At 39.8% G+C, this 12,574-nt stretch overlaps 1 protein-coding gene across 1 annotated transcript in view; it reads right to left on the bottom strand.

The window, feature by feature from the left end:
- The window catches only part of LOC105939995 (low-density lipoprotein receptor), a 39,172-nt gene that overhangs the window by 14,185 nt on the left and 12,413 nt on the right, over nt 1-12,574 (bottom strand). The window contains exons 5-7 of the mRNA XM_012882411.3: nt 12,338-12,463; nt 5,796-5,967; nt 916-1,131 (exon numbers count right to left, since the gene is read on the bottom strand). Coding sequence (XP_012737865.2) covers nt 916-1,131; nt 5,796-5,967; nt 12,338-12,463 — 514 coding nt within the window. The remainder of the gene's footprint in view (nt 1-915; nt 1,132-5,795; nt 5,968-12,337; nt 12,464-12,574) is intronic.

The following is a 12,574-nucleotide window of genomic DNA, read 5'->3' as shown; positions in this document are numbered from 1 at the left end:
TCTAAAGAGATTACTTCAGCAGTCTCATCACCATTCAGGTGACCAAGTACTCCACTTGCACCAAGTAATAGCTTCTAATGACTCAGGACAGTGGCGGGTTGGTCATTGATTTGCGTCAGACTTAGAATGCGTCTAGGAGGATGGGCCTCCATGTCCTTAAAAACAGCAGTGCACCAACTACAGGTCGCTTAAGTGCGATCCACCAGAAATGACAAAGACTCCTGGATAGATGTCGGGACGTTTCAGAAAGAACTGAATCAATGTCCAGTTGCCTCCAATTTAAGCCTGTTTGCTGATTGCTTAATCTTGAGTCACCAGGAAGTCCAAAACCTTTGCAGGCGAATTTCTGCAGCTGAATTTTTGTAGGGGAAATTTTTGCTGCCGAATTTAAAGTAAAAAAAAACAAACATCACATTCATAAATGCACTGTATCACAATTCTGTTTTATGAAATCCATCCATCCATCCATCCATCCATCCATTTTCCAAACCGCTTTTATGAAATCAATGTCTAAAAAAAATTGTCAGATCCTAAAGAGACTATATATTAGATTTAGATTAGATTAACTTTATTGTCCCAAAGGAAATTTGATTTGGCTTACAGACTCTGGCTGCTACATAGTCCAAACTATGCGTCACACTGTATTCACACATAAAACACTACTATAAAAATTCTATTATAAGATAATAAATAGATACATAAACAATAAAAATTTGAAGGAAGAGAAAAAAAAAAAATAATAATGATGATAATAAATAAAGATGTATAAAAAACGTTCTTTAAAAAAAAATTAGTTTTAAGAGATAATGAATACAAAAAAAAGAAAAAGAAAGAGCATGTGTCTATATCTTACATACATATTACTTTTAATTACACAAAACATTTGTTTCAAATGTAAACTCTTTGGCAGCCTACCCTTGAAGAGGATCCACAGCCACGGCAGAGGGTTCGTTGAGCCCCGTGACAAGCTGACGTTGCAAAGATCCATCCAGCAGAGCCGCGTTAAGCGAACCTGCCTCAACACTTGTCCAGTAGAGAAGTCGGTGGAGCCAGTCCACAGCGAGCCCAGACACAGAGCCCTGGACTTTCAACACCAACACAGCTTTCTTTGGGTTGTCAGCTACAGACACCCTGAAACATATTAAAACGTGAGAATATACAGTTCAGGTCAGACGTCTTTGTACGCTCATCATTGGGGTAAATTGATGCAAAGGATATGCTAAACATGATGATTTAGATCAGGCGTTGGGGTTACACTTTACCTCTAAGATGTGGTAGGAGTCATGCAACCAAGAATGTAAATGTTGAAGAAATAGAAAGCAACAAGTTTCCCAAAGTGACATAAATGTGGTACATGAAAGCTTGAAAGAGTTTTACAATTTGTTTCTTCTTTGTGTCATTATTAAGGCTGGTTCACACGGCAGGATTTTTCACCCGATCTCCCCCTTCATAGAGGTGCAGATTATCGGTGTGTCTCTTAAAATAATCTCAAGAGAATATCCCACCATGTACGGTGTGTTAAGAGCGGTCGGGTTCGCTCGGTGGAACGTCGGGAACGCTCCGACCTCAAATCGGGGATATTCGACATGTTGGATTGTCTTGCCCCGATATCCTACCACGTGTGGTGTCTCCCGAGGACAAACGATCACGCAGCCTGTTGAATGTGGCGTGTAGCCAATCAGAAAGCGAGTTGATGCACTGCAAAAATAGAACTAAAAATAAGAAATTCTTTCTTGAAATGAGAGCACGTTTCCTTGATTTGAGCAGGTAAATAAGATTATTTGCCAATGGAATAAGATTTTTGCACCTAAAATGGGAACAACTTATTCATCATCCATCATCTTATTTGGAGTGCATTATATCTAATTATCTTATTTTAGGGGTAAAAAGACCCATTCCATTGGCAGATAATCTCATTTAAGTGCTCAAATCAAGTGCAAATACACTCATTTCAGGAAAATGTTACTTATCTTTAGTTCTCTTTTTTGCAATGTAGATTCCCTGAGAGATCCCCCCCCCCCCCTCACGTTGCCTCTGCTTCTTTAACCAACAGCTTTTCTTTTTGTTATGCTTTTTCTCCGCTAAAATCCGCCCATAAACTATCGGTATTATTCTCCCCCATCCTTCATATTTATTTACTCTGGACTCACGTTAGATGTTGAGAGCATTCGCAAGATTTCCCGTCTGACATCTGAACGATCTTAAGCGAAATCGGTTAGCGTGTGGCGTGTTGCGCTCGCCACACGTGTACGCGCAAAACCTGATTTCTTTATTGTTACGTGTGCCGTCTCTCAACCTGCCGACTATGTTAAAATCCTGCCGTGTGAACCGGCCTTATATGAATCATCAAATAAAACACAGCCGGAAGCTTGGAGGAAATACTGACTCAGACAGGAGACAGAGGGAACATTATGTGGAGGTTATCGGTTTTCGCAAGGTATCCGTGCACATCTTTTATCTCTGAAAGCACACACACAAGATAAACCTGACCACTTATTCTGTGTCCGTCTGTATGCACAGCATAAAACTTGCACAACTCATATGCTTCGTCCGCCCGCACCTGTTGCAACATTTACTTTGCACAGACAGTGGCAGTTATTAGCGAAGGTTGTGTGCACATAATGTATGCTCAGCAGAACAAAAGGATGTTTTCCCAAGGTGCACAGAGAACCGTTCGTGTTAAAGAAGTGTGAAAAATCGTGGCGAGTAAATACTGTAAAGCAAATACCAACGTTTGAGCTTTCTGCGGCGTCGGTCTGAAATCATACCCGGGCGCAGGGGTTTGAATTACGTTAAGAAACCGCCGAACATTGGCGAAAGAGGGCCGCCTCATCATTAAGCCAGTCGGATCTTGAGAGATAACACAATTCGGGGGCCTTTGCTAAAATTGTAACGTCAGCATTTAAGAGGGAAATGGGTCGATGTGAGCCACACTGTCAGCTGTCTTTACCGGGTTTGAGTAAAAAGATAATCGATGCCTTTGTTAACGTTTGGGGTGGAGATCCCTGTGACAGAGAGTCAGGAAATATGTGTAATAAAATTTTAGAAAGTTTTTTGGGGAAAAAGCTCTTAAAAGATTCTACGGGGGAGCGATCTGGGCCAGGTGTCTTACCATTCTGCATAGACTCTATAGATCTGGTAATTTATGAATCAGTGTAGCTTGAGCCCAGTGGCTGCCTAGTTATTAGCACTTAGCACTTAAGAGATAAGATAAGAAGATAAGAAACACCTTTATGGTCCCACAATGGGGGGAATTTGAGTGGGACAGTGATAAAAAACAGATAGTTATAAACTGGGTGAGTAATAATTAACAAGCTAATTGAACGTTACCTTCAAGAATGAAGTTATCAGAAATGCAACAAAAATAATACTTCTTGCACAAATAATGATAATACGGCATATTCAGATAAAACTGCAATATTCAAGTTAAAGCTAAGAGCCCCTTTACAGAAATATGGGTTATGCATGATTGTACAAGCAAACTCCTCAGAGTAGCTGAAGCGTATGCAAACTAAAATTAGTATCTGAGAGACTGTGTAAATGATTCAGATGAGAACCCAAGCAACCATATGCATGTTGTAAACACTTATTGAGTCTGTTGTGCGCAGCAGAGAGGCTCCTTTGAGCATCTGCCATCTTGGCGACCAAGCGAAAGCTGATCAGCCACCTCTGCAGGGGGACTCCATCAAATCCCCAGGCTACCATCTTCAGGAGTTCTCAGATGACTCTACTGTAGTTGGCTTCATCAGAGTACAGACAGCAGAGGCGATACTCTGTAGACTGGTGCCAGCGGAACCACCTCCTGATCAACGCAGAGGAAAAATATCAAGGAGCCGGCGCTGGATTTCCACACCGACATTGATGAACGACCAGGAAACTGCCATGCAGACAGTGGAGTCGTAAGCCCCATTTACACTACACTTTTTTAACCGATCCGAGCCGAGACCAGTCCGAGCTTGGATCAGTTAACCAAGCCGAGCCTCGTGCTAACGACCGTTTACACACCACACTATCCCGGTTCCTTGGTTGCTCCTCGCCTCCTAGTGACGATCTGAGGTACTGCTGCTCTCTGGGATTGAAGGCGGGACCGAAAAATTCAAAATGGCGGCGCCCGTAACATTCAGGAAGTTGTGCTTGAGTATTATTGTGATATTTCGGTGTTTGTGGAGAGTCAGGGGAAGAAGGCAACCATTGGTAAATTTACTTGAGAGAGTCGGCTTTTGGGAAGTGGATGAGACAAACGAACGTCTAATAAGGATTTACAACGACAGACACTGAGGTTCATCACACTGCTAAGCAGAATCATCTCTGGAAATCGTGTGGCACGGTAAGGAAGCTAGTATTATTATGAATGTCTGAGATTTGTTTGAATGGAGTGTGAATTGGGACATGCAGCCAGACACGCCGGAAAAACCGCTGACAGTCAGCTGACTGTAAGGGGATGACGCGGTCTGCTCATGCACTCTTCGTTATCAGATAACCGGGATAAAAAAAAAAAAAAAAACAGTCCGAGACCTGCTCAGGAACTGGTCTGCATTTAGCGCGGTCCAGTTATGTCTGCTGACCATTTACACACAAGAGTTATCTCGGTTATCGAGCTCGGACTGGTCTCGGCTCGGTTAAAAAAGGGTAGTGTAAACGGGGTATAATTACCTGGGTTTTCATCTGAAGGGTGAACTGGACCGAAGTCACAACACTAATGCTAGTAGAGCAGACTCTACTTGAGCAGACTCTACTTGCTTAGGAGATCTTTTGGAATGCGGGGTTCACACCGTAAGACCTTTTTGGACGTCAGCCATCTTTGTGTGGTGTAGTTTGTTGACGCAGCAGCTTATCTACAGATAAAAGGCCAGCTCTGTCCCAGGAGGCCCCCCTTTGACCCAGTGCAGGTGGTAGGTGACAGGAGCACTCTATCAAAAATAACATTGCTGTTGGACAGTAGCTCACATTGCGTGCGTGAAGCTGTTGCAGAGCTGGAGAGCTCCTTCAGTGACAAACATCCTAGGAGCACAAACGGCAAATCCATCCTCCCAGTAGACTTTATACCCATCATTGCTGCCAACAAACCCTGTTTTTTTACACAGTGTCTTATTCTATAGATAGCCTGCTGTTCTTTTTTTAATGCATCATCGTGTTTGATTAGTTGTTGTTTTTTAAATTAACTCAGTTGCACATTTAATAGACCGAGTATGCCATTTTAAATAACTAACTGTACAGCAGTTTTTTCTCATGTTGTAAATTTGCTCTCAATGTACAAGCTCTTATTCCTTTTTTTCTTGCTTCTTTTATATTTTGACTTTTGTGTGTATCAGCATGCTCCATTTGCCTTTCACTTTACTGCGAGTGCACCTGAATTCCCCCAATAATTTATTCAATCGATTGATTAATTCTAATGGATTGATAAAATATATCAATACAGAGTTTTACTTTCTGAAATGAAGGACAGGAGAACTTGAATTTTTTCATAATATAAAATTTTTTAGAGCTGTACCTGTCATGTATGCATGTACGCACGCATATATATATGTGTGTGTGTATTTATTTTTTTATTTATTTTTTTATTTTTTTGTTTACTGCTGTTTGCAGTGGGTCCATAATTTCATTGTGATGCTGCAGTTGTAACTTCTTTACCTTTACAGTAATCGTGACATTAATCAACCTTAAGTTTATTATTACCGTATATGAACAGTTCTGATCAAACCCACTATAAAAGAAGTAATGTAATCAATCTGACACCCAAAGCATTCAGGATGACATTGGAAGCACCAAGCAAAGCCCCAACTGGGCTCTATTACCTGTAAATGGAGCCTCGTCCATGTTGCGCCCAGTACACCGTGTGATTAGAGGCCAGGACAGCTATTGGACCAGGTCCTGGAAAATGTGGGAGTGGTACCTTATACTCCTTGTTAGTAAGGTTTTTAATTTGGATTCCTTTAGAAGAGCTGAAAACCAGCAGAGCATTATTTCCTGGAAACAAATAAAAGAAGGAATAAATATTTAATTATTTTTAGAGGAAAATAAATATTACTGAACTGAACTTTCTTTATAGTATTCATAACATTCAACGCAAATAATTTTAAACACAAAATAATAAAAACAAAATCATCTGGTACCCAAGTCTATTAATCACTAATAAAGAATAACATTCTTTACAAAAACTTACTGGCAGCTTTATCAGGCACACCTGCTCAATTGCTAACAAAAACATTAACAGGAAATCAGCTAATTACAGCAACTCAACAAATTCAGAACATTGTTCAGAAAACTTCCCAAAACTTCCACTGTCTGCTTGCCAGTTTGTGGACGAAAATGCATAATTTATGCCAAAGAAGGAGGAGTAAATACTCCGAAAGGCAGCAGCAGGTCCAACAACCACTGCTTACAACCAAAGTAATGTAAATCTTTAAGTAGTAAATAAATGGTACATGTACTGAACTGATATAGCTCTTTTCCAGTCATACTGACCACTTAAAGCACATGGGCTGGGACACATTGTCCATCAGTGTTACATTTCTTACAGTCCTTTTTTCTCCCACTATTGCATTTATATTGATTTTTGATGCATATGAGTATGTATGAATAACCAATTTGTTCAGCATCGATTATATTGTGATATTGATTATTTGACAACTCTAGTCACAACACACTAATGCAGTTTGAAAGAAAAACTGACTAATATAGTTGCCAGTTCAGACAGAAATAAAAGAACTTGTAAAAATGTCTATATTTCTGAATAGTTGCCATTAAAAACAAAAAGGTGAATTGATGGTTTCCATAATTGTTGTGATTAATGTTTGTACCCACCTATTACACATAAATGCAAGCCAGCTTCTTTCACAATGATCATTTCTCTATTAAAAAAAACACTTTTTCCTCCCACTTATTTAAAAAAAAAAAGGTTAATTATTGGTTTTTAATCTGCTTTAAGCCACAGCCATCAAAATCAACAAAAATAAATGCTTAAAACTAATGTGTACATAAAAATCAGCACATACGATACTTAATGTATGACAAGGATTGCAATCACATGCTCTCTTCTTCTCTTATAGTGTTGTTAAAGTGGAAGTGCAAGTCCTGTTTCAGTTATTTTTGGACCAATGCAGTGCCAGAAAGAAATACAAAACTTTCGATGCTGACTTGTACATTTATTTCACACGCTTTTCTTTTTAAAAAAAAGCCCTTGGTTCTCTTGTAAATTGTCATAGATTGTCGAGAACAATAATAATAGGTGGGATCAAGGGTTGTCAACAATGCAACCCTTTAGATGAAGAGCTCAAAGAGAGGTTGAGAGACAACTTTCTAAAATCAGAGACAGCCACAGAGAAAGGGTTCTGGGTGTGGGTGAAGTGTAGAAGAGGCAAAACTCCAGTCTGCCCCCTGACCATTCTCCACCACCTCCATCTTAATCATCTGTGGAAACTTTCCACCCCATGTTTCGACTGGGAGTGTCACGGAGAGATCAAATTCCCTGCACACGCAATGGTTAACGTAGCATTAGCCAGAACCAACCCAGGCTCTGAACCCTCTGCTGAGATGCCAGAGAAAACAGATTTTAACATTTCTGGATGAAGTCGAGCAGTTTGAGAGGGCGGCTTCAGGATTCCAGAAACAACACCAAGTAAAAGCAAACGCTGTCGTACTTTTTTATTTGAACAGGGACTGTGGACACTCATGGACATTTCTGTAAATGTGCCAGTACCAGCTTTGAAGGAAACTAGCTAATATTCTGACTTTACTGTCTGAAAAGGGGTGAGCAGTGCTCTTGGCAGTTCCTGCTTTACCGTAACTCGTGTGTATTGTGCAGCTGGTTTTCTGCTGTTTACAGCTCACTGTCTACTTTACAGCATAATCTACATTTCTCTGTGCCTAGAGATCTTGTCTTTGGGATCGACTAGTTTCTGTCCAAGTGCGTTGCCAGGTTTGAAGTGAACCAGCATGTTATACTAAACCTTGCCTACAAGCTAATTTTTAGCGTTTTTTTTTTTGTGCGTTCACAAAACACACCAGAATCCATCTTATCCTGCTCCCGCCCCAACCGCTTGGAATAGACCCAAAACGTGGTCGGCCAATCGCATTGCAAGTATTATGGTTTAAGGCAGAACATAGAGCTGTGACGAAGCAAGAGCTGCTGAGCCCAAAGCCAAAGCAAAACAAACATGGCGGCGCAGGAAGACCACTGAGCTATATAATACACTGGAGTGCTGATTTTGCCGCAAAACTGAAGTCACTGGCCGCCATCTTGCTCCTCCCTACTCTCACAGAATCCCATAGGATTTGCTTGCAACAACAAGCAGTTTTCTGGCTGAGTGAAAACGTTTTACAGGTAATTCTACAGTCAGTGGATATACTAACACTATCAACTACTAGGAAATTAGGTGCTGAAATATTTTACATGTTATTCATATTAAATATATATATATATATATATATATATATATATATATATATATATATATATATATATATATATATATATATATATATATATATATATATATATAAGTATGTGTATATGTATATATGTATATATATGTATACACATATGTAAATATGTTTTTGTATATTGTTATTTTTATATTTATAAATGTCAAACATATATATTTAAATGAATAAAATGCAAAATATTTCTGCACATGACTTTCTCAGTACTTGATAGTTTTAGAACATAACATAAAAGTATATGGCATTTGATATTTTAAAAGTCTTAAGCCTCCCCTGAACATGAGAAAATCATCGTTATTCGATGCTGTAGCGCACATATTCCCTAGTTACTGGGGGGAAATAGGGAGTACCAATATGGCGGCTGGTGGCTTCAAAGCGACTCGTTCAAACAGACGGTGATTAGCACTCCAGTGTATTATATAGCTCAGTGAGGAAGACGCACACGTAGCTGCTGTTGTCACGTCCGTTTGTTTTGACACCACTAGTGTCCAAATAAATGCGCCTTGACCAGCGTAACTTGTGGTTCTCCTGACGCCTGCTGCTTACATTTTCGTTTGATCCCGTGATTGGCTAAAACCAACCTTTGGTAGGCGGGCGCTAGGTGTCGCTTCGGCCAATCAGCTCGGAGGGTTCCTTTCCCTGAATGGATTGGACTGGAGCAGGCAGTTTGCTGACTTTTGGGGAATTTACTGAAACGCTGTGTCGCAGACGGGTCTTTGGTTTGTTTCAGCAAGAGAAAGATTGCAAAGAAACATAGAAACTGGTTTTAAAATGAACAAGGAAGACCAACAGCTTCTGGAATGGCTTATCCAAAGCCCCCAACCTCAACCCACTTAAAAAGCACTGAGAATGCTTAAAAGCTGGATCCAAACCACAATACAAACTTGTTTAAATTAACTATCAATTATGTCAAGCGGAGTGGACCAGTGTTCAGCCAAAATTATCTTAGAAGCTGGTTGATGGCCACACGTTGCTGGTCTGACATGTTTTCATTTCATGTTTTCGTTTTGTGTGTATATTAGTGCATGGTGTAAAGATATTCAGGGCTTAGCAGGGGCTTGAACCTTGGTGAGGCTTTTTTTTTATTTATGCATCCAGCTGCTTATTGCAGGGACTTACTGCAGCTCTCCCAGTCTCACACTCTAACCTCTCACAACATAGCAGAGACCACAGATTTCCTGTAAACAAGGATCCAGGTTTTTCCTGTGATAACTCACCCTTTCAGTTCATGGTGGAGGATTTAATAGGAGAAAATGTGCCCCTCCCCCCCCCCCCCCCCGAAAAAGAAAAAGACTAAAATATATCAGATTTTGTTCGAAAAATCTGCAATCTGTGTTGGGGGGGAAAGTTTTCCTTTGAGGGGGCCTAGTCAGGTACTGACTTTATGAATTTCAATCAGTAGCTCACTCTGGTTGCATACGGAGGTTTTCCAGCTAAATTATCACGTCCTGTTGGCTTATCATATTTTATTTCTGAGTTTTACACTTTGATTTTGCTGTATTTGTTAGTAAATGAAACACTTTTGAGTATATTTACCATAACAAGACCACATAACCAGAAGTACGATGTTAAGCAAGAGCGCAATGATTGAATACTGATAAGATGGTTAAAATACAAGACTAGGCCCCTTTAAGACAGAACAGGGCTAACAGCAAACGTCTGATTATTTGACAATATCAGACAAGCAAATCATCTCAGCAACTAACTGGACTGGACACAGAACAGTGTTGGAGTTTACAGGATTGCAGGGGCCGGTCCTAAAAAACCGCTTTGACCCTGCAGCTGCGTCATCCATGCGCTATGCTGTGGTCTGCCAGAGCAGCTTTCCAACAGCTGAGGGGAAATGACAGGGCCACTCGGTCCTGGGATGGCCTTCTGAGCCCAGTGCACGCCGTGTGAGACATGAGAACTGCAGCCAAAACGAACCAAACTCCTGGACAATCTCTTTAATCTCATGCATGACATCATTATGGTGCTGGAAAACTTTAGTTACAAACCACTGGTTCCCCAAAGCACATAGGAGTTAGGTTGTTCCTGCCTGGCAGCTGTTGTACAACCAGCCCTGCTCCTGACAAACCAAATAAAAAAAAAAATTAAACAGATCTGAGGCGTTGCACTTGATTTGGGCGCTATATTTACATCATCATATTTACTGGATTGCCCCCACCCCAAACAGCAAAGTTTCTGTTTCTGTCATAAGTCATAAGAACAATTTTAGAGAAAGTCTATCAGTAACTTAAAAAAAGAATGTCCTGCCCACTGGAGAATATGAGTAGAGTGGAGGTTGTGTCGCAGTGGAAAGTTCTCTCCTCCAAAAGCCCCGGGAAGATTGTTAAAAATGCATGATTTACTGCAAAAATAGAACTAAAACTAAGAAAAATGTTCTTAAAATGAAAGTATTTTTCTTAATTTGAGCAGTTAAATAAGACTATTTGCCAATGGAATAAGATTTTTGCACTTAAAATAGAAACGATTCATCTCCATCATCTTATTTCAAGTGCAGTATATCTAATTAGATTATTTTAGGGGTAAAAATACTCATTCCATTGACAAATAATCTTGTTTACCTGCTCAAATCAAGGGCAAATACATTTATTTCAAGACAATTTTACTTATTTTTAGTTCTCTTTTTGCAGTGTTGAAATAGAAATTTGGTGACTATTATGTGATCACCACTGGGTCTGAACACGTTGGCGAAAAATAAAAAAACTGACGAACCTCTGCATGTTTCATTTGACTTTGTGTTGCCATTTCTGGATTCTACTGCATTTTAGATTATCAGCAAAGATTTTAGCCACAATTGCCAGAATTTTTTTTTTTATTGGGAAGCAAAGAAAAACCAACAATTAACTGCGTCTGACATACAGGACACTGGAAAAACAACAGCTAGGCTGTTTGAAGATGAAAAGTAAAAAGACGTGAATAAAAAAATAAACTGGGCTAGCTCTTTGTAAACAGCTCAAAAACAAGCCAGAAAGGTTCTGCAACAATATTATTTAGGCCGATGAGACTAAAATTGGACTTTTTGACTACAACCTACATTTGTAGAGGAATCAACAAAGCTTGTGATGAAAATTACACCGTTGCTACCTTGCTAAGACCAACGACATATTTTGGTGAAACCTTTTGTTGCATTTCTGCTGCGTCCATTTTGTGTGAAAACCGATTCCAGAGTGAAACATTTGAAAATGTTTTTGCACGTGGGCAGCGTGATTTAGTGGTGGCGCCTTTTTAAGCAGGGAGTATTTGTTTGCATTCAAATGCTGAGTTAAAAAAAAAAAACAACAAAAAAAAAAAACATACTGCCTACCATTTATAACGTTTCTACTAGTGTGTATTGCATGGAGATTGCAAGTTAAACATTGTGAATGTCATGTAGGTTTTTTTTAACAGAATGGGATCGTTGTTGTACATTTTAAGAAGATCTTACATGTTTGCATAAAGTTAAATTGTGTCAGGGTAGGGCTGGGAGATAAATCAATATAAATATATGTCGCAATAAACACCTGATCAATATCAATAGAAAATATGTCTGATAAAATTCATGAACCAGAACCACATGGTATTCTGGGGGATATTGGCTCTCATGGCCAAACTAAGCAGGGTTGGGAGTCAGGCTGACATATTTTAAAGGTTAAGGTTACATTTAAACAGGGTTACAGTTTAAATTTGGGCTTTTTCAACCCTGGCCCTTGCTTCAAACAAGTAAAAAAAAAACACTGCTCAATCCTTATGATACTAATTGATATGAAAGGCTCATATCGTGATCATTTTTTCAGCCATATCGCACGGCCCTATGTTAAAACCCAGGAACTAAAAAAAAAAAACAACTAATGGGAACTAATGGGGAACTAATGGTGTCAGTGGCTCTTGAATCAAAGGACTGCTGGCTCACCTTTGGCCTTGCACTCTCCGGTCAGTGGGTCCATCTGGTAGCCCTGTTGACATTCACAGGTGAGGCTGCCGTTTCTGTGAACGCACAGCTGATCACACACGTCGCTCTCCAGGCACACGTCCACTTCTGCGACACCAGGCAAACACCAGGCAAACAAGTTTCAATATGTACAGACGCTTAGAAACTATGAGTACAGAGAGTGAGCGTACAGTATTCTGTTATTTTTTAAGGCTTTCT

The sequence above is a fragment of the Fundulus heteroclitus genome, unplaced genomic scaffold, assembly GCF_011125445.2.
Source record: "Fundulus heteroclitus isolate FHET01 unplaced genomic scaffold, MU-UCD_Fhet_4.1 scaffold_78, whole genome shotgun sequence".
NCBI lineage: Eukaryota > Metazoa > Chordata > Actinopteri > Cyprinodontiformes > Fundulidae > Fundulus > Fundulus heteroclitus.
The sequence above is the reverse complement of the archived record's forward strand: the minus strand, read 5'-3'. Positions and strand labels throughout refer to the sequence as shown.